The following is a 19,054-nucleotide window of genomic DNA, read 5'->3' on the forward strand; positions in this document are numbered from 1 at the left end:
GTACATCATCAGCATTTCAAAAAGGTTCATTTAGTAGGTCATGATCATTAGCGGTTTACGTTCAGAGAGATTTTTTTTTTATCTACTTCACAGCAATGCCTTAAAACAAAAGAATATCTAATCTGACTGTTTTCAGTCCTCAGCCAGCTCAGAAGCTGAAAGAAAGAGAAAATGACCAGTGCCAGGCACATGTCTATGATGGGAGTACTCATGGGTTTTTTTGTTTTTGTTTTTTGATGGGAGGGGGATTCCCTAGCCCAAGTGATGGAATTTTAAGACACTTGAAACTCTCATTTTAGAGTGTGACAGTGAGATTTTGGGGAGATATTTTGAAACAAAAAAGGTTTTCATTAACATGTAAGTCACAGGCAAAACTGACATTTATCTGAAAGGATCTCAAAGTACCCTGCAAACTATATAAAGGGACCACTTAAACAAACCATGATTGAAATACTGTCAAGTTTGGGATCACATTCTGTAGATATTCAGCTAAATACATTGCCAGTGATTTATATTTGTATTAATAATCTTCTAAAATGACTTCGCTCTACCCTAAAAAGAAAGATAATAAAAAACTAAAATTATTTCCATTGCTATAGCTTCAAGTCTTATTTTTAAAACCCGACTTCCTTTTATATGCCCACAAATAAGCTAAACAAATATCTACACATTTTCAATTGTGCCTAAAAAACTGTACCTACAATTACATATGGACACAACCAAAGCTCTCTAAACTTAAACCACTAATGATAATGATCTACTACATGAACCCTTCTGAAATGCTAACTGCTGTGTACTGCTGTCAAATATCTTAAGTTTTACATTCTATGTGTCTTTAAAAATGAAACCCTAAAACAGAAGAGAAATGTAGAAAACACACAGACAACTTCTTTGGGAAATACAAGATTGCTAGAAAAAATGCTTTATTAGAATCAAAATAGCAAACATAAAAAATAATAAGTATCTACTCACCTATAGCATACATTTTCAGTGCAAGGATTATGCACTTTGACGATGACAAACACATGTTGAAAGTGAGAACGGATATTTTTTGGAGTAAAAGGAAGTGCTCCAGGCTCTTGGAAGACAATGGTAACAATATCATTTCCTATGTGCCTTTTCCTTAGAAGCTACATAAAAGAAATACAATTTTAAAAACAGTTAGTTAAGAAATAATACTTTTTCTTCACATTGGCAAAAACAATGGACAGTTTAATTTTAAAAAGGAAAGAGTCACTTCAGAAAGTGGAGACACTCTTATAAGGCAGTATTATCTATCTATGTGGAGCTGCATGAAACTGGGACGAATGGGAAAGAGGTCTGGGAAAAAAACTGGGCTAAGCTCATAAGTTTATCAGCCTTTCTTTCTGAGTGGATTCCTCTTTTCCTGTGCCAGCCAGTTTTCATCTCCCCTATATTAGCATATTTGTGTAGTATATGAAATGTGCATAACGTCATCTGACATTTATCACTGTCTAACATTTGTACGTGGTCTGTCCTTTTCTACAGTAAAAGACCTGTGTTCATATCCAAAACACAAGATTGTTTATCTCTTCTCAGGAGACCTTTCTTTTCCCAAATTGTATTTAAACTGAATATTAGATTATGACCCTGAACATTTTTAAAAAAATAGTTTCCTACTAAACTCTCAGCACAAATTCTAACTATCTTCAGTTTAGCAATGCAGCAGTGGAAACAACTACGAATGTACCAGAGATTCAAATTTACTGAAAAACCTTATTATAGTAAGTAATTCTTTGTTGTCAATTTATTTATGATAGGGATATATTTTATGATTAATTTTACAGGTAATATCTTTTTTGTTACAGGTAGAAAATCTAATAGCCATGTAGTTGGAAAAATAGTGTCTAGTGAGGGATTTTGTTAGCCTTTTGTAGATACAAAATGAAATTATGGATATTATTGTAAGAGTTGTACATCTCTAACTTAATTTTTTTAAAGAGAACTTTCTTTTTAAAGAGCTGCTGATGCTGTTATGTAGATAGTGCTAGAACAGCACACGCTGTAGGGTACAGATGTATTATCGGCCAGAAGTCTGCAGAGCTTGCATTGTGGACTAGTGACTCAGATTCTTAAGGCTGCACTAACACTAAAGAGGCAAAATACAACTGAAAACTGTAAGAAAACAAATGTAATCAACATCTACATGATATAGGGCAATGATAGGGTTATTTATCAAGTGTTTAGAATGAAATTATTTTGCTGTTTAGAATAATTACTTTTCTTGGTTAGTTATGTGACAAGCCAATATTGCAACTAACACATAAAATAGGCAAAGTTATCTTATTGTTTACGTATAAATGCCTGTTTATGACTTTCATTGTGCCTCTCAATATGTAGGGCCAGAATCATACAACATGAAATATAACAAGAATGGCTGGAAATGCAATTCTGAAGCACTAACAAAAATATGCTACTTCAAATGCACTAAAAACATCAGTAGCGATGTAAAGAAAAAAAGATTAACCAATGAGCACTTAGAAAGATTTGCCAAATGCTAATTTTTGTTCTAATAAATATAATTTCTTATTTATTAAATGGTAAAGCCACAATAAATGGCTGTTAAGGCAACTCTAAGATGTACATTTACTGCACACAGATTATTTTTGAAATGCATAATAAAGTATTTGATATTGTGTTAGATTTAATCTCAGAAATAACTTAATTTTATTGGTGAACAGTGCATTTAGATTGACACAGTAAAGCATAAGTTCACAGTTAGAGGTTATCACTGCCTTACAGCTTGAAATCTACATAGCAGCTGAATTTGTGTCAGACCTCCCAATTAATAGATATAGCAAGGATATCAATTCATTAGTGTACATATTATTAGTGATCTGTTGGTTCTAGCCAATTATTCTTCCTTGTTAAGTTAGAGTTCATGTCTATTTCTATACCTGTCCACAGGGGTATTTAAATTGAAGTTGAGGAAGCAAAACTTACGTAAGACTGAATTTAGTATATTTTGTCTCCACACATTTTTTTGCTTTTTACATGTGATAAAATGCCTTTTGGGAGGTGCTGTTTAAACTGCCAATAATCATAGGATACATAAGCAAGAATGGGACACACATCTGCTGAGAGACAAATCTACGAAGTTTTTGAAACCTAGAACCACTGTATTAGCATCAGAGTCCTTTACAGTGAAACGGGTTCTTAAGTTCTATCAATAAACTGATTGACATTTTTAGATACTTAAGCCTTTAGAAAGCTTAAAAATATTAACATGAATTTAAAAGGTGGTCAGCATTCTTAAAACCTTACCAAGTTTGTTGAGATCTGAGTGACTTCCTTGAAATTTTTAAATAAAACCAATATAACTCTACCATTATAAATGGCTACCATGCACAAGTGATCAGTGAAGTTCAACACAAGGTGAGTGAAGGCAAAACACAGTGATGTATCTGCATACAGGGAATCAGAATGCAAAGAACTTGAAAGGGGAGAGAAGGAAATTGGGCGTGAACTGGAACATGGAGCGAAGAGCTTTAGTAGGATCAGCAAACAGGAAAAGGAGTAATTATTGAATGGAGAAAAAGGAGGGGATAACACTTCCCTGGAAAGCATAAGTAAGGATAGTGGGCTGAAAATGAGAGAGGAATTGAAGGAAACCAGGCTAAGTTAAAATGTTTGTCCCATGCCCTTTTCCAGTTTGTCCCTTTTAACCTATTCTCTTTCCAACTTTCACCTCCTAGCCATTTTTGAGCCTCAGTTTCCTCTTCCTCTCCCATTTCCAGGTCTGCTCAGTTTATTCAATCTGCCTTTCTAACATATTATGAAGATTCTCATGCCAAATGCTGGAGCACACTGCGGATTATCAGTAGGGTACACAGGCCACGCAGGGTTACTTACAGAAAGAAGACACCAGACACTCTCTGAGATCACTCTAGTATCAGGCTAAATTGTTATGGTAAAATGTGAAAATGAACTTAATACAATATGATGGGCAGTCAACAGGAAACCAGTGAAGAAGTTTTATAGAAGACTTGAGACACATAAAAGGGAGTCCAGTAAGGAGAATATGTTAGAAAAGCAGAAGCTGTTAGATTAAAAAGTAGTTACACAAAGATATTAGTTACTGTATTGAATATGATATCTTAACCATAATACTTAACTCTAATTTTCTGATGTATACATAAATCTGGAGGGAAAATATGGGCTATCATGTTAAAATGTAGCACACCTACTGGCTATGTAGAGCCATACATAACCTACCCATTTCTGGGGAATTTCAACCACCTGTTGCAACTGAGAACGAAGATGTTTTTGTGATAGAGTGAAAAATATTCTTCATTCAATTCAATCATGAAAAGTGAAGAGATCACAAATAAACCTTCCAACTTATTTTAGTACATTTCTAAAATAAGTAAAGGGGCTTCAAAAAAGCTTGAATTTCAGTATGTGTTACTGTTCAATACAATAAAAACAAATGCCAAACAACATTTCAATCAGACCTGGTTAAACTGAGTTAGGTACATCCATGTGTCTGGTTCTCTCAAAATGTTTAGCAGTAACTAATTTTATGTAGCAATAAAATGACTTGTTAATCTGACTTCTAGCTTCCATTAATACAGATAAAAATGAATGTTATGAATTGATTTGGATTAATCAGGTCTGACTATGTACAGAAGCAGACTCAAAATGTGAGAAGGAGAAACTTGCAAGGGAATGAACTGGAAAGGTACTTTATAAGGGGAAAGTTTAAAGGAGAAAGCCTTGAACTATGATTTGAAGGAGAGGCTAATAGTAGGAAAAGGAACTGGGGCCACACCATGGCTGGTCGTCCTCTCTGTCCTAGGGAAGGAGCAGCTGAATTGAGGGTCCCCAGCCTATGTTGCAGCCAAAGTGAAAATTACCTTGCTTTTTGGATCTCCTGCTGGCTCTAAAACTAGAGGGATGTCCTGATCAGTGACCAAGCAGGGCGTAGTTAAGTCCTGGAAGAAGCAACAGACAATTCTGGTGTGGCCTATTTTTGGCTCACCGGTATTTGGAAAGTAACAAAAGCTCAGAGCTTGCTCATAAGAGGTCTTGTTTCTAAATGTTGAAGAATGACTTGACACCTTGGCAAGTGACCATAGAAAGTGGGATATGATATTGAGAGGGTAGAGTCATTTCAGTGCCAGGATACACTCCTTATGATGGCACAATAAGTTATTGATTTGGGGTCCTCGGTTGCCTTCAGTATCTATAAAGGAAAGTTGCCGTGCTCTCTAGACTCCCCCCTACTTGGGAACATGGATACAGCGAGCCAAGTCCTGCTGAGAAAGCAGTGTTTATAGACCACAGGGCTTATAAGCCTCTGTCCTGGGGGCATGAGCAACTGCACCTGTAGTCTTGAGCCTTCCAGGCTTATTTTTCTAATCAGATTTCTTCCTAACTTGTGAGAGACACCACTGTAGATACATTGCACATTTCAATACATATTTCGGTAACTAAACAGCAATAGTGATAAATTAAACATTTATTAATGATCCCTTTTACACATTAAGGCTGGCTAAATGCTTGGTATTTTAGTGTGCTATCACACCTAAGTAAGGTGTCCAAGCTGTGCAAACATTGCTGGGTTCCAGCATCTAAAAAAAATAATGTGATGGGTCTTCAGGTATGCATACTGTTGGAACTTGTGAAACTGCCATATTATTTTGACCTCAAGAAAGCCATGGATCACAATACAATATTGCTGCTAAATACTGAGACTATCAGAAGTACAAAGACTGATGGGTGCTTGCTAAAACACTGTGCAAGGGAGTGTTCGTTGCTGGGGAAAATAATAGAATTAACACTGGAATATTTTGGAAGTAGATCCACAACAGGCATCTATCTAGAAAGGAAGAGACAGAAGGGAATGTCAGGGAAAAGGATGAAGAGAAGGCAAAAGTAGAAATGATAGGATAGCAGCAGGGGTGGCTGAACAACGCAGCAGTGGAGCTGACAAACAGCAAACAACCATGAAAATTACTGGATCAAGGTAAAAGGGTTCCCTATGCTCACAATTGAGGGCAGCTCAAGACAGACAATGACCAAAATAATAATAATAAAATAAACTTCAAGTAAGGCCATATTTACTGTCAGCACCTGTGATCAGCAATGAAAATATTCATTTTAAAAATCAAGCTCATTCAGCATATTATATCTTATTGCACTGCAACCATTCCTATTCATATAAGTCTTTAAGCCATTCACATAAAGATCAGAATTCAGAAATATTCTACTATTCCAACATATTTTGCATCTGTGTTTAACTAAGGAGAAAGAGGTCTTTGCAGACAAATATACAAAATTAGCTGATAACCTGAACCTTGGCAATATATCTTTGAAACACTATCTTTCATACAAATTCATCACTTTGATCTCCAGTTTGTTTTAAATATATACAGTATCTCAAGAAAATTTAATGTGATTTTTAAATTAAGCATAAAGCCATGTATATTTGCAAATATGGTAAAATTTAATATAAAAGAGTTTAATCTGACAGTGAACCAAGTAAGACTGGCCTCTGGGCAAAGTGACTCTTATGCAATGTATTCACTAAACGACTACATCACAATAAGAGATGGGCCAAAATTGTCAAGAGGACTGTGGGTGTTGCCAAACACTGGAGATAGTAAGTCAAAACAACAGATTATCTGTTAGCACTGAATTATGAGATCTCTCAACTATTTCGCCATCTGAAAGCAGTGTAGATTTTGAGATTGGCTGATTCTGTGATCTAAGATTGGTCTAGAAATTGGTGCTACTATAATGGTAGGAAATATTTTTCCATATTATGAAGACTTTCCACCTATTTTCCAGTTTCCAGATCAGACCTAAAGCAGAGGCGGGCAAGGAGTGGAAGAAACAGATATGAGAGACTATAACTTTGGAAAATTGTTCTAACAATTCATTATCTTTGCCAAGTTTAACATCAGCAGAGAGGACTGACTACTGAAATTTAACAAACAAAATGTGTCCCATTTCAGTTTTCACAGTTAATTCTGCGACAAGAATTTGTACTTTGTAAGTTTCGTCTATTGGTTGATGCCTTGACACATCCCCCGTCCCTCCCACAAGAGCTGATGGCAGGGCAAAATGTGAAAGATGAAGATTCTATTAATATATGTAGCTAAAATAACAGTCTGTGATCTAAGAAATAATCAGGAACCACAAAGTTTTCCAGTAATTTTTCTACATTCCTCCAAAAGAAAAAAGGACAAAATCTTTGTAGCAGGGGAGACCCAAATCATCACTGGAAAAATGATTATATCTTGCATGGCAACTGAGAGGATATTGCAATTAAATACTGTGTGTTTTACTTCTATAAAGATAGAAGTATGTAGAATATGTAAGAGAAGTTATATCTTCAATAGTAATCTGATCTGTGAATAGCTCTACTCTTTATTATTCTTAAGTGTTATTGTTTTGATATACTATACCAAATGTGCTTTTCAACTTATTCATAAAAAATATTTATTCTTAATGACTTCAGTATCTAGTACAGGCAAAGACAGACATAACCTTATTCAAGATTCCACACACTTTGGATGCTGTGTTGTTTTTTTAGCCATCCTTAATGCTCTAAGAGTTTCTGAGCTGTACTATGAACAATGAGCATTTTCAAGACATAAAATAAATTTGTTGAACAGCTTTCTGTCTCTACAAGCAGATGCCTTATGGGTTTTGGTGAGGCATTTATTGTTAAAATAGTACAGTAAGAGAAGGTTTGAAGACTGAAATGAAAAATAAAGATTACTTAGGATCATTTAAAAACCTTATTACATTATTACATATTTTAACCACATGATGGATTTTAGTCCAGTTTTAAGTTTTAGAAAAATGTTTCAATCTCCACAGTTGTCAATACTATTTAATACTGGCATGCAATAGAAGAGTCAGGATAAGTTCCTGAATCATGCAGATAAATTAAAATAACATCTCAGAGTATTTAATGCTTTAATAAGATTTGTGTAAACACGATTCCAAATGATGTTCACAATTTGCATAAACTATTAATATTTTTGTACAGCAGAAATATAATTTCAAGCAAAAACAAAAACTTTTTTCACCCCTAAATTTAACTCCACATATTACTATAAAAATGTGAGTTAAGAAAACATACCTGTTGCCTATTACTGGGCATGTATGGCAGCATAGTTGATACATGAAACATTAATTCATAATCTTTATAGGTGGTATAGAGGGAATGAGTTCCTGTTGAATCAGCTGAAAATAAATTTCATTATAAAAAGAGGGTCAGTAAAACAGAACTTTTACACTGCTTTTAAGACACCACTCGTTACATATTATGGCTAAAATTTCCTATTTAGATTCCTAATTGTAGGTTAAATGGATTTCAATGGTGCTATGACAGTTTTCACCACCTGAAGATCTGCCCCTAAATCCATATTAAGGCATAAATAGGGCTCGGAGGTCTTGCCAGAAGCTGTCCACACTGAGCTCCTTGCAAGATTGGGGTTTGAGTGATCTAATTTTGAAGACAGTGGCCACTGCAGGTTCTCCCTGTCTTTTGAAAAATCAAGCCACATATTTAGTTACCTAAATATGAAATTAGCTATCTTCCAGCAACAGGTTCAAAATGTATTCCTATTTTTTTGAAAACGTGGTCAAACATTTCATTTTTCAACACACAAACCATGGCCCACGCAGTACTTTCCCCTAAATAATAACAACAATCATAGATTGTACTTACAAATACTTCACAATTTTAAATTTATAGAACAAACTCCTTAACTGGCACTTGGCTATGCCATATATTAATCTACAGAAAATATTGACAGCATTTTTCTATCTATCATACTTGACAAATGCTGCAATTGAGACTTTAAAAAAACAAAACAAAACTACATTCTATTTCATGATACATTATGAAAACTCACAATTATAAGTACCGTATATACTCGTTCATTTGCCCATTCATTTGTAAGCCGACCCCCCCTCCTCCCCAAGATGGATAAGTAAAAATAGTAAAAACTGTATGACTCTTTCATAAGCCAACCCTATATTTCAGCGGTTGGCAAACTTTGGCTCCCAGCCCACCAGGGTAAGCCGCTGGCGGGTCGGGACCTTTTGTTTACCTGGAGCATTCACAGGCATGGAGCCACTCAGCTCCCAGTGGCCGCGGTTTGCCTTTCCCAGCCAAGTGGTGCCACTTCCTGCAGCTCCCATTGGCTGGGAATGGTAAACTACAGCCACTGGGAGCTGAGGGGCTCTGTGCTTGCAGATGCCCCAAGTAAACAAAACATCCCAACCTGCCAGCAGCTTACCCTTACGGGCTGGGAGCCAAAGTTTGCCAACCCCTGCTATATTTTAAAAGCTGGCGTCACAAGAAACACTCAAAAGTTTTGCTAGAATTATTTCAATGTAATAACAAAAAACCTGTTATAATAACTGAATATGTATTCACTTTCAAAATTACAGTCAATATTTAAAATCAGTAAATGGATATTTAAAACAAGTAACTTAGAACAATATGAGACTTTAAAAAGTCTTAAAATCCTTCAAAGTCTGAATCAGTCTCTGATTCACCAAACAGTTCATTAAACTCTGCTTCAGTCACAGCTGCACCTGCATTGTCATCGTAAATGTCAGCAGCGTCATCTTCAGACTCAGATTCCCTCTCATCATCAGCCTCTGTTGTGTCATCATCAAATATGGCATCATCTTCTGACCCATCAAGTGCATTGCTGATACAGCATTTCCGAAATGATTTTTCTATCATTTCCGAGGGAATGGACACCCACGCACCCTTTATCCACTGGCCAGACTGATATAGGGCTTCATAAGATTCCCACCTTTTGTCAACTTCTCCATGCCTGAGCACATCCATTCAGACCACAATTTGTGTAGCCTCTCTTTAAAGGGTTTGTTCAGGCAGACATCAAGTGGTTGTAGAACTGAAGTTAAGCCTCCAGGTATTACAACCAAAGTAGTTTTCATATTTTTGGCCACATTTTTCACTTCATCTGTCTTGTGTGCCCTGAACATGTCCCAAATGAGCATAGCAGGTTTCTTGAAAAGTGCTCCTGGTCTCTTATTCCACATTTTTTCCAGCCATTCAATAGTCCCACTTTCATCCATCCATCCATCCCTTTTTGTGTGCACGTATGATGATACCAGCAGGAAATTTCATATTTTTAGGCAAGGTTTTTCTTTTAAAAACAGGAGGGAGCTTTGATCCACTTGCCAAACACGCTAAAACCACTGTAAAATGGATTTTTTCCATGGCCAGTGGTTTTAATTAAAACTGTTTTCCGTTCTGTTGCTTGGGAGATCGAATGTCATCGGTGTCTCATTCATATTTCCTATTTGTGACAGTTCAAATGCATATTCCTTTTGATATTTTATAATAAACCCTTGGAAAGGTTCGATTCTTTTCTTCCAGATCTCTCAGCAGCTTTTGCGCTATCTTTGTTCGCTGATGAAGACAGAGACTATGACTGTTCATGAAGCGAGTACACCAACCCGCTGATGCGACAAACATTGATGGCTTTACTGACTTGTATTTGTTATCTTTTGACATTTGCATAGCATTCAGACAAATTCCAGTTCTAGTGACAATGTACCCATTTTGTCAACATTCAACAACCCAATTATTGAGATATTTCTCCAGCTCAGGAAATGAATCGTACCACACTGGACATTTTTTGTTTCTTGGCATATCTTTTAGTGTTGTTTTATTTTTTTCACCATTCTCTTACTTGCTACAGATTGATACAGAATTCACGAACAGTGGCGTAATTATTGTTTGCTTCTGCATATTCAACAACTTTAAGTTTAAACACTGCGTGATAAGCAGACCTTTTTCTTTTGATTTCACCGTTCATTTTAAATACTAGTATGAAAATAGATTATTATTGTAGTCATAGATTTTGTAGGACTTTATATAGGAATGTCACCTGCTTTATCACTGTCAAATTATTATTGTTCTTTATTTTAAAGCACCCCTGTAGATTGGCATGTCTGTGGGGATAACAGGCTATTTCAATTTTATTAGAGATTCCATTGATTCTGCACATTATATTTTCATATTGGCTCGAGACTTATGAGGTCCATTGGTAGAAATACATGAAGAGATCAAATTACACAGTAGTGGACTGACACCAGTGCTATAGTACTATCGTTCATTGTATTTTTCTGATTGGCTTGTAAGGCATAGCATTTTGTGAAATGCATGAGTCAAATGTCATGCAGATCTGCAGCATTGCTCTTTTAGTATTCCTTCCAAGCCAATCTAGTCCACTAACCAAAGCCTTTGCAACTTTAAAAGGCTGCAGTATTGACATCAATAAGTGGGTTGGCAAACTTTGGCTCCCGGCCTCCCATCTGTTCTGCAGGGTCTGGTGCCACTTTGAGTTGGTGTGTCCTGGTTGGCAGGAAGCTTGTTTCTGATGATGAGCTTGGAGAGTTGTTTGAAGGCCAAAAGAGGGGCTTGGGGAAAAGATTCCTTTCAGGATGTGGTCCCCCATCAAGTATAGGTTGTAATTGTTTGATACCACCCCATGTGGGTTCCAGGGTGGAATGGGAGGTGTCAAATAGGAGCGTGCTGTCAGTATTTTTTGTTTGTTTTTCTGTATTGAAGCAGGTTCTCTCAGGGAATTAGGATGGCCTGTTCCATAATGCAATCTATTTTGCTGGTGGAGTGTATTTGTTCAGTGAAAACTGTTTAAACCGTTTTAAGGTACGTATCCCAGACTCTCTCTTTGGAGTATATTCCGTGGTATCTGAATGCCTGGCTGGTGGGTCACAGATTTCTTCATGCATCTGGGGTGGTTGCTGGATCTGTGGAGCTAAGTGTGGTGATCTATGGGTGTGACAGTCTACATCATTATATTCACCTCTTTTATAAGTCTATGATAAATTTTGTACAAAAGCATGCTTTGGTGAGGTGACATTTGAAAACTCACAATGTGCTCATAATTGTCCTGGTAAAATGTGTGTATCAACATCGTATGTAAAGTTATAAGTTTCTATGTATAACATTGCTGTATCATTTTCCAGAAATAGAAAGGCAGGTCCAAACCCGTTCTTCAGAGACAAAGACACACTGGCACCGTTACAAGAGAATTGGACTTGACATAACCCACAGCCATCTTGTGCAGTTAGCCACCATAAGCTGGAAGTGAGGACACCATGTAGCAAGAAAGAATCTGGCCTTGGCTTGGCAGACAGAACAAAAACAATAGCTGCAGCGTTACTAACAAGGATAGATACAGTGAAATAACAGGTTCATGAAAATGAAAGGGAGTGTGGATAGGTGACCTTGGTCTGGGCACCTGTGTCTTTAAATTTCTTGCTGAAGTTACTTTGCTGGAAAGTAGAATAATGAATTATTATTTGCTGTTTCTAGGGAAACTGTTAGCCTATTAGGGGCCATTATGAGTTACATGCTTTGTTTGAAGAAACCTATAAAGAGTTTAGTGAGAGCACACTTTGGAGAAGTTTAGATTTTTTTTTTTTATGAGCAAGCAGACAGAGACATCAGACACAGACAGCAATCTTCCCAGCAGCTAGGAGGAAGGCTGGGCACTGGAGAACTGCTGCTGCCACTTGACACCACCTCTGACTCTGGGTAACTATATCTATTTGGGGTGATCTAGACTATTGCTATTTTTGATGTGTGCTTTGTATTCAATAAAAACAAGGATTTCTGCGTGGAAGCATTCGTGTGTACCAATTATTTATCAGAAAGAAGTGCTGCTGTGTCCCCCACTGATTTATTTCCTGGAAAACGGAGACTAGTTACCATAGTTCAAATAACCCTGGGTAACAGCACTCCCAGACAGATATAAACAAAGTCAAGTGAGCTATTTCTTAGTTAAATTACCATTGTCTGACAGGGGGAAGGTATGAACAAGAAATTTGCATTTCATCACAAGGAATGGTCAAACATGTCCACGAGAAAATGTTTGTGAGAGTGTTGTTCTTGTGAGAGTGTTGGGTCATCCTTTATTATTAAGGATTATTATCCTTTATTATTAAGGATCTACAACCTATCCTAAAGGATGACCCAACACTCTCACAAGTCTTGGGAGACAGGCCAGTCCTTGCCTACAGACAGCCCCGCAACCTGAAGCAAATACTCACCAACAACCACATACCACACAACAGAACCACTAACCCAGGAACTTATCCTTGCAACAAAGCCCGTTGCCAATTGTGCCCACATATCTATTCAGGGGACACCATCACAGGGCCTAATAACATCAGCCACACTATCAGAGGCTCGTTCACCTGCACATCCACCAATGTGATATATGCCATCATGTGCCAGCAATGCCCCTCTGCCATGTACATTGGTCAAACTGGACAGTCTCTACGTAAAAGAATAAATGGACACAAATCACGTCAAGAATTATAACATTCATAAACCAGTCGGAGAACACTTCAATCTCTCTGGTCACGCAATCACAGACATGAAGGTCGCTATCTTAAAACAAAAAAACTTCAAATCCAGACTCCAGCGAGAAACTGCTGAATTGGAATTCATTTGCAAATTGGATACTATTAATTTAGGCTTAAATAGAGACTGGGAGTGGCTAAGTCATTATGCAAGGTAGCCTGTTTCCTCTTGTTTTTTCCTACCCCCCCCCCCGATGTTCTGGTTTAACTTGGATTTAAACTTGGAGAGTGGTCAGTTTAGATGAGCTATTACCAGCAGGAGAGTGAGTTTGTGTGTGTATGGGGGTGGGGGGGATGTGAGAAAACCTGGATCTATGCAGGAAATAGCCCGACTTGATTATGTAAAGAGTTGTCACTTTGGATGGGCTAGCACCAGCAGGAGAGTGAATTTGTGTGGGGGGGTGGAGGGTGAGAAAACCTGGATTTGTGCTGGAAATGGCCCACTTGTTGATCGCTTTAGATAAGCTATTACCAGCAGGACAGTGGGGTGGGAGGAGGTATTGTTTCATATTCTCTGTGTATATATAAAGTCTGCTGCAGTTTCCACGGTATGCATCTGATGAAGTGAGCTGTAGCTCACGAAAGCTCATGCTCAAATAAATTGGTTAGTCTCTAAAGTGCCACAAGTACTCCTTTTCTTTCTGGTTTTAAGTTTACTTAGCTTGTTACATTAGGCATTTAGCTTGCAATTTATCTTTTATTTCTTTTGTAATCAATCTGACCTTTATGCCTCATTAATTGTAGTCACTTAAAATCTCTCTTTTCTTTCTGTAGTCAATAAACTTGTTTCACTGTTTTATCTAATAAGTGTGTGGGGAAACTCCATTTGGGATAATAAAGTTGATGTATATCATTTTCCATTGATGAGATGACAGACTTTATATGAGCTTGCATTGTTCAAAAAGGTGCTGGGCAATGCAACACACACATTTCTGTGGGGAAGTCTGGGACTAGAGAATCTGCTGGTGTTCTTCTGCAGTGCAATTCATGAGTGGCTAACTAGCTGGACTCAATACTGTGCAACTGGAAGCAAGTTACAGGCTGGAAGCTGTGTGTTAACTGGCCAGGAGTGGCTGTACACCAGTAAAGCAGTGTAAAAGGTATCCCAGGGTGGAGAACTGACGGGAGACTGCTATTCAGCAGTCCAGATTGTACTCTGGGAAATGTCACAATGGGTTTCTTGCACATAGTGGACTGTAGGATTTCATTGTGGAAGCTGATAGTGGTGTTCAGGAAATTGATGCTGGTATAGGTGTGTTCTAGAATGAGTTTGATGGATGGATGGTGGTTGTTGACATTGTGGTGGAAATCTGAGGGAGTTTAGGTCATCTGTCCATAAAATGAAAAACAATATGCCTCAGGTATATCAGTTCTGTATTGCATTTTTCCAGAAAGTTCTTCCTCAAAGTGGACCAGGAAGACATTGGCATATTGGGGAGCCATCCTAGTAATCACAACTGTTCCCAAGGTTTGGACAGTATTTGTTGTTGAATATAACGCTATTATGAATACAGATGAAATGGATGAGTTTGGCGATGCATTTGGGATGAATATCTGAGCATCCATTGTCTTGTAGATAATTGAGGTAGGCAGTGATTCCATCACAGTGAGGGATGTTGTGCATTGAGAGGTGATATCCACGGTAGCAAAGATGGTGTTCTGAGGGAGTTTGTTGATGTTGCATAGTTTCTGGAGGAAGTCGGTTGCATCTTGGAGGAAATTTCCCCCTTGTTCAGTGATTGGTTTGAGGATGGTTTTTTGGAGTTCTGATACTCCTTCAGTAAGAGTCCCTGGCCAAATATGATGGGTCTGCCTGGGTTCCCTTGTCTGTGTATCTTGGGAAGCATATAGAAGGTCCTTGCAGTGGATATGTGGGGGATGAGGAAGTAGAGTTGCTCTTGGAGTTGTTTAGGGAAGAATTTAAGGTTATCCTTAAATTTCTCTGTGAATTGTGGTGTAAGGTCTTTATTCAGTTCTTTATAATAGGTCGTGTCAGAGATATGTCGGTTGGCTTCATTGATGTAGCCATCAGAGTCAAGGACTACGATGGCACCCAATTTGACAGCTATTTGGTGGTTGAATTTCAGGGATCGTACAACTGTCCTTTCAGCAGTGGAGAGATTGTGGTGGATGCATTATTTGTTAAGGATTTCACTGTCAATTTTTTTTCCTGAGGCAATCAATGTAATGCAGGGGTGAAAGTAATATTAATCTCTTACCGGTACGGGGGCTGGCTCCGGGCCCCAGAAAGGGGTGGGGCTTTGGATGGAAGGGGCGGAGATGGAGGTCAGCATCCCCCATCAGCCCATCTGCACTGCCTGGCCCGCACCGCCAAGGGCTCCGGCGGCAATTTAAAAGAGCCTGGGGCTCTGGCTGCTTTTGGTAGGGGTGGCAGTGGCTGGGAGCCCCAGGATCTTTTAAATTGCCAGCCCTGGGGCAGCTGCCCCTTTTGCACCCCCACATTCGTGGCCCTGTCGGTAGGGCCCCTACCGGCAGGTCTTCTGCTGGAGAGTGGGCTGGGGGTGGGAGGCAAAAGGGGTAGTGATGTTAAAGTGACGGCAGCACTTTAACATCTGCTGCATGCTGGACGGTACCGGCTTCTTACCAGTATGCTGTACTAGCCCATACCGGCCGACTTTCACCCCTGATGTAATGATCAAATATGCGGTTTTGTTCACTGGTGGGTGACCAGTCGGATGATTCTTTTTTGCTTATGACTGTCAGTAGAAATATGGTAGTTGTGGGTGGTGGTGTCTTTCTTATGAAATAATTCTTTGACGCAGAGTCAGCAAAAGAATTCTTCTACTTCTTCACATTAGTATGGTATCAGGTTCTGTGGTAGGGCAAAATTTCAGTCCAGATGGAGAAACCAAATAAAAGGAGGCAGCCCAGCTCAGTCGGGCAGGCGACAGAGGAGGAAAGACGTACACTGCCAGCTCCTGGCAGTAGAGCCAGAACACCTGGACTATGCTCCAGGTGACTCACTGATGGCAAAGACTGCCAGAGAAGCCAAGCCACTGCCTGCTGAGGAGGCTGCTACCTGCTCTATGTCTCAGCCCAGAGGGAAGTAAGGTCTATAGACTGCTTGTTTGTTCTGCCTCACCCAGGGGCCATAGACTGATTGACGTTTTGCCCAGCCCAGGGGCTAATTCACCAAGTACCACTGCTGCCCCAGCCAGGAGACTGCAGAACTCTAGACTGTTTGCCCTACCCAGTGGCTGCAGCCTGCTTGCTGCTATTCCCCAAGTACTACTGCTTGCCTCAGCCAGGAGGTGGCAGGGTTCTAGACTGTTTGTTTGCTCTGCCCAGGGGCTGCAGTCTGACTGCTGCTAAGTACTATTGCCTGCCCCAGCCAGGAGGCTGCAGGTAGTTTGTTGCGTCTGCCCTGAGACCACAGACTAGTTGTTTACGTGACCCCGTCAGGGGCCGAGACCAACTTGGCAGAAATCAGCCACTTAACAGGGAAACCACAGGGTGATGGGGTGTACCAACCCCGCACTAGGCCAATAGAGGCACCCCAGCTCGACATGCAAGGCTCCCATCACAGAGAGAGGAGAAAAAACAGAAAAGCGTCTTCATCCAAACAATGGCAGCAACAAAAGCAGTTGACCCCCAGTTCCCTTCAGTGAGATATGAACTTCAACACTAGAGCAATTTCTTCCACCTTCACTTCCTTTTAAGAAATATAAGGAAATAAAATGTAAAAAGCTTTGTTACTGACACCTTAAGGTTACATAATTAAAAGTAATGAAAAATTCAAGATGTGAAAAAGAAAGTTCCAAGAACAATGTTAATGTGACTCTGTTGCACATAGTATTTTCAGTATTGTTTTTCTGTGTAAGCATGTAGCCTATGATATTACTATTTATGTTATAAAACACATCATGAAACATACAGGGTATGCAATGTGGCAGAATTAGAAATGTTGCCTTAATTTTTTCCATTTTCTGGTTTTGATATTTCAAATTGTACGATCTTTATGTTGCATTGATGTATATTTTTGCATTTAATATATGCTGCAGATCTGCATGGAATGGTCCAGATACATCCAGTTACACTCATCAGAATAATGTGTATGATAAAAACTGGTAGACAGTGAAAACTGTGAAACAGATAGATTGAAGGATAAATAATCCTCTAGTGAAAAGGTCACATTAATTCATAAACTTCTGAGGAATGGAAGAAAGGAATCAGTTTAATTAGTTACAGCACTATAAAAATGAAAATGTAAAACATCAACAGCAAACATTATGGTACCATTATGCCTGGTACAGGAAGTACAGTAACTCCTCACTTAAAAAGAAAAGGAGTACTTGTGGCACCTTAGAGACTAACAAAGTTATTTGAGCATAAGCTTTCGTGACCTACAGCTCACGAAAGCTTATGCTCAAATAAATTTGTTAGTCTCTAAGGTGCCACAAATACTCCTTTTCTTTTTGCAAATACAGACTAACACGGCTGCTACTCTGAAACTCCTCACTTAAAGTTGTCCCGGTTAACATTGTTTCGTTGTTACGTTGCTGATCAATCAGGGAACATACTCTTTTAAAGTGGAGCAATGCTCCCTTATAACATTGTTTGGCAGCCGCCTGCTTTGTCTGGTGCTTGCAGGAAGAGCAACCCTAATAGACAAAAAGGCAGATCATCATAGAGCATTTTAAACTCTCAGTCTGTAGAATATGGAAAGATTAGTTTATTCTAACTGTAAGCTTGGCACTCCTGTGACATTCACTATGGTTTTCAGCAAAAAAGAATTATATGATTACACAAATAGACAACGGTCTACTGAAGCCAGAATTATATATTCACCATAAAACCAGAGACAACTTTTGTCAGTCATCTTGATTTCACTCCCTTTCAGACAGCAACATAACATATGATAGCATATTTTCTGCACTATCGTCTTCAACAACATACAGCAGTTAGTAGCATACCTGAATTATGTTACTAAACTCCGCGGGGCAAAATGTATCAGCTGTTTGCTTTCACAGCAAATCATGGTAAGTGTGTGCTGAGAAAATTGCAGGCACTAAATTTGATGACATCGTATCAGCATATATTTTGATATGTAGACTGTGCCTGATGATTTTCAGTCACACTCTCCTTGTGGAACATCCAAAAGATCATTTGGCCATTTTTTCCCTAATGTGTGTCCTGATCCCAGAAAATTTAAGCCAGATCTAAGTATTGTTAACCAGTATATATATTATATGTTATGTTGTATGTATATGTTGTATGTTAACGTCAAACGAGAGAAATGGATAATATTTTTCACTGAAACAGAATGTACTAAACATGCCATTCTCAAGAACAGATTTGTATTAACATTATCCTGGCAAATCCCAAAGGAATGTGGCGTCCTTGCAAATCTAGCAGTAACAATAGTATTATTTCAAAAAAGATACACTATGCTAATGAAAAATGCTCCAGTTATGTCATCTATAGTATATTGGTAAATTCCAATATCTGTTTGCAGGCCATGCCAACTTCAACAGTCAGGTTGGCTGAAAGTTAACACTTGGTAGATTATAGAAGAAATAAGTAAACCCAAGCAGTATGAAGCATTAAATAAACGTAAGCAGTAGAGAGATCTACTCTGCATTTCACCAAATCACGTGAATCTCATGTTAAAACGATA

General features: G+C 38.5%; 1 protein-coding gene across 14 annotated transcripts in view; it reads right to left on the minus strand.

The window, feature by feature from the left end:
- The window catches only part of SIPA1L2 (signal induced proliferation associated 1 like 2), a 236,675-nt gene that overhangs the window by 86,113 nt on the left and 131,508 nt on the right, over positions 1 to 19,054 (minus strand). For 11 of the 14 annotated variants that reach the window (XM_048843864.2, XM_048843859.2, XM_048843862.2 and 8 more), the window contains 3 exons: positions 8,117 to 8,220; positions 4,878 to 4,955; positions 973 to 1,130 (listed from right to left, as the gene is read on the minus strand). In XM_048843864.2, coding sequence (XP_048699821.2) covers positions 973 to 1,130; positions 4,878 to 4,955; positions 8,117 to 8,220 — 340 coding nt within the window. The remainder of the gene's footprint in view (positions 1 to 972; positions 1,131 to 4,877; positions 4,956 to 8,116; positions 8,221 to 19,054) is intronic. The other 3 variants (XM_048843870.2, XM_048843869.2, XM_048843872.2) reach the window with 1 other exon arrangement.

The sequence above is a fragment of the Caretta caretta genome, chromosome 3 (assembly GCF_965140235.1).
Source record: "Caretta caretta isolate rCarCar2 chromosome 3, rCarCar1.hap1, whole genome shotgun sequence".
In the NCBI taxonomy this organism is placed as follows: Eukaryota; Metazoa; Chordata; order Testudines; family Cheloniidae; genus Caretta; species Caretta caretta.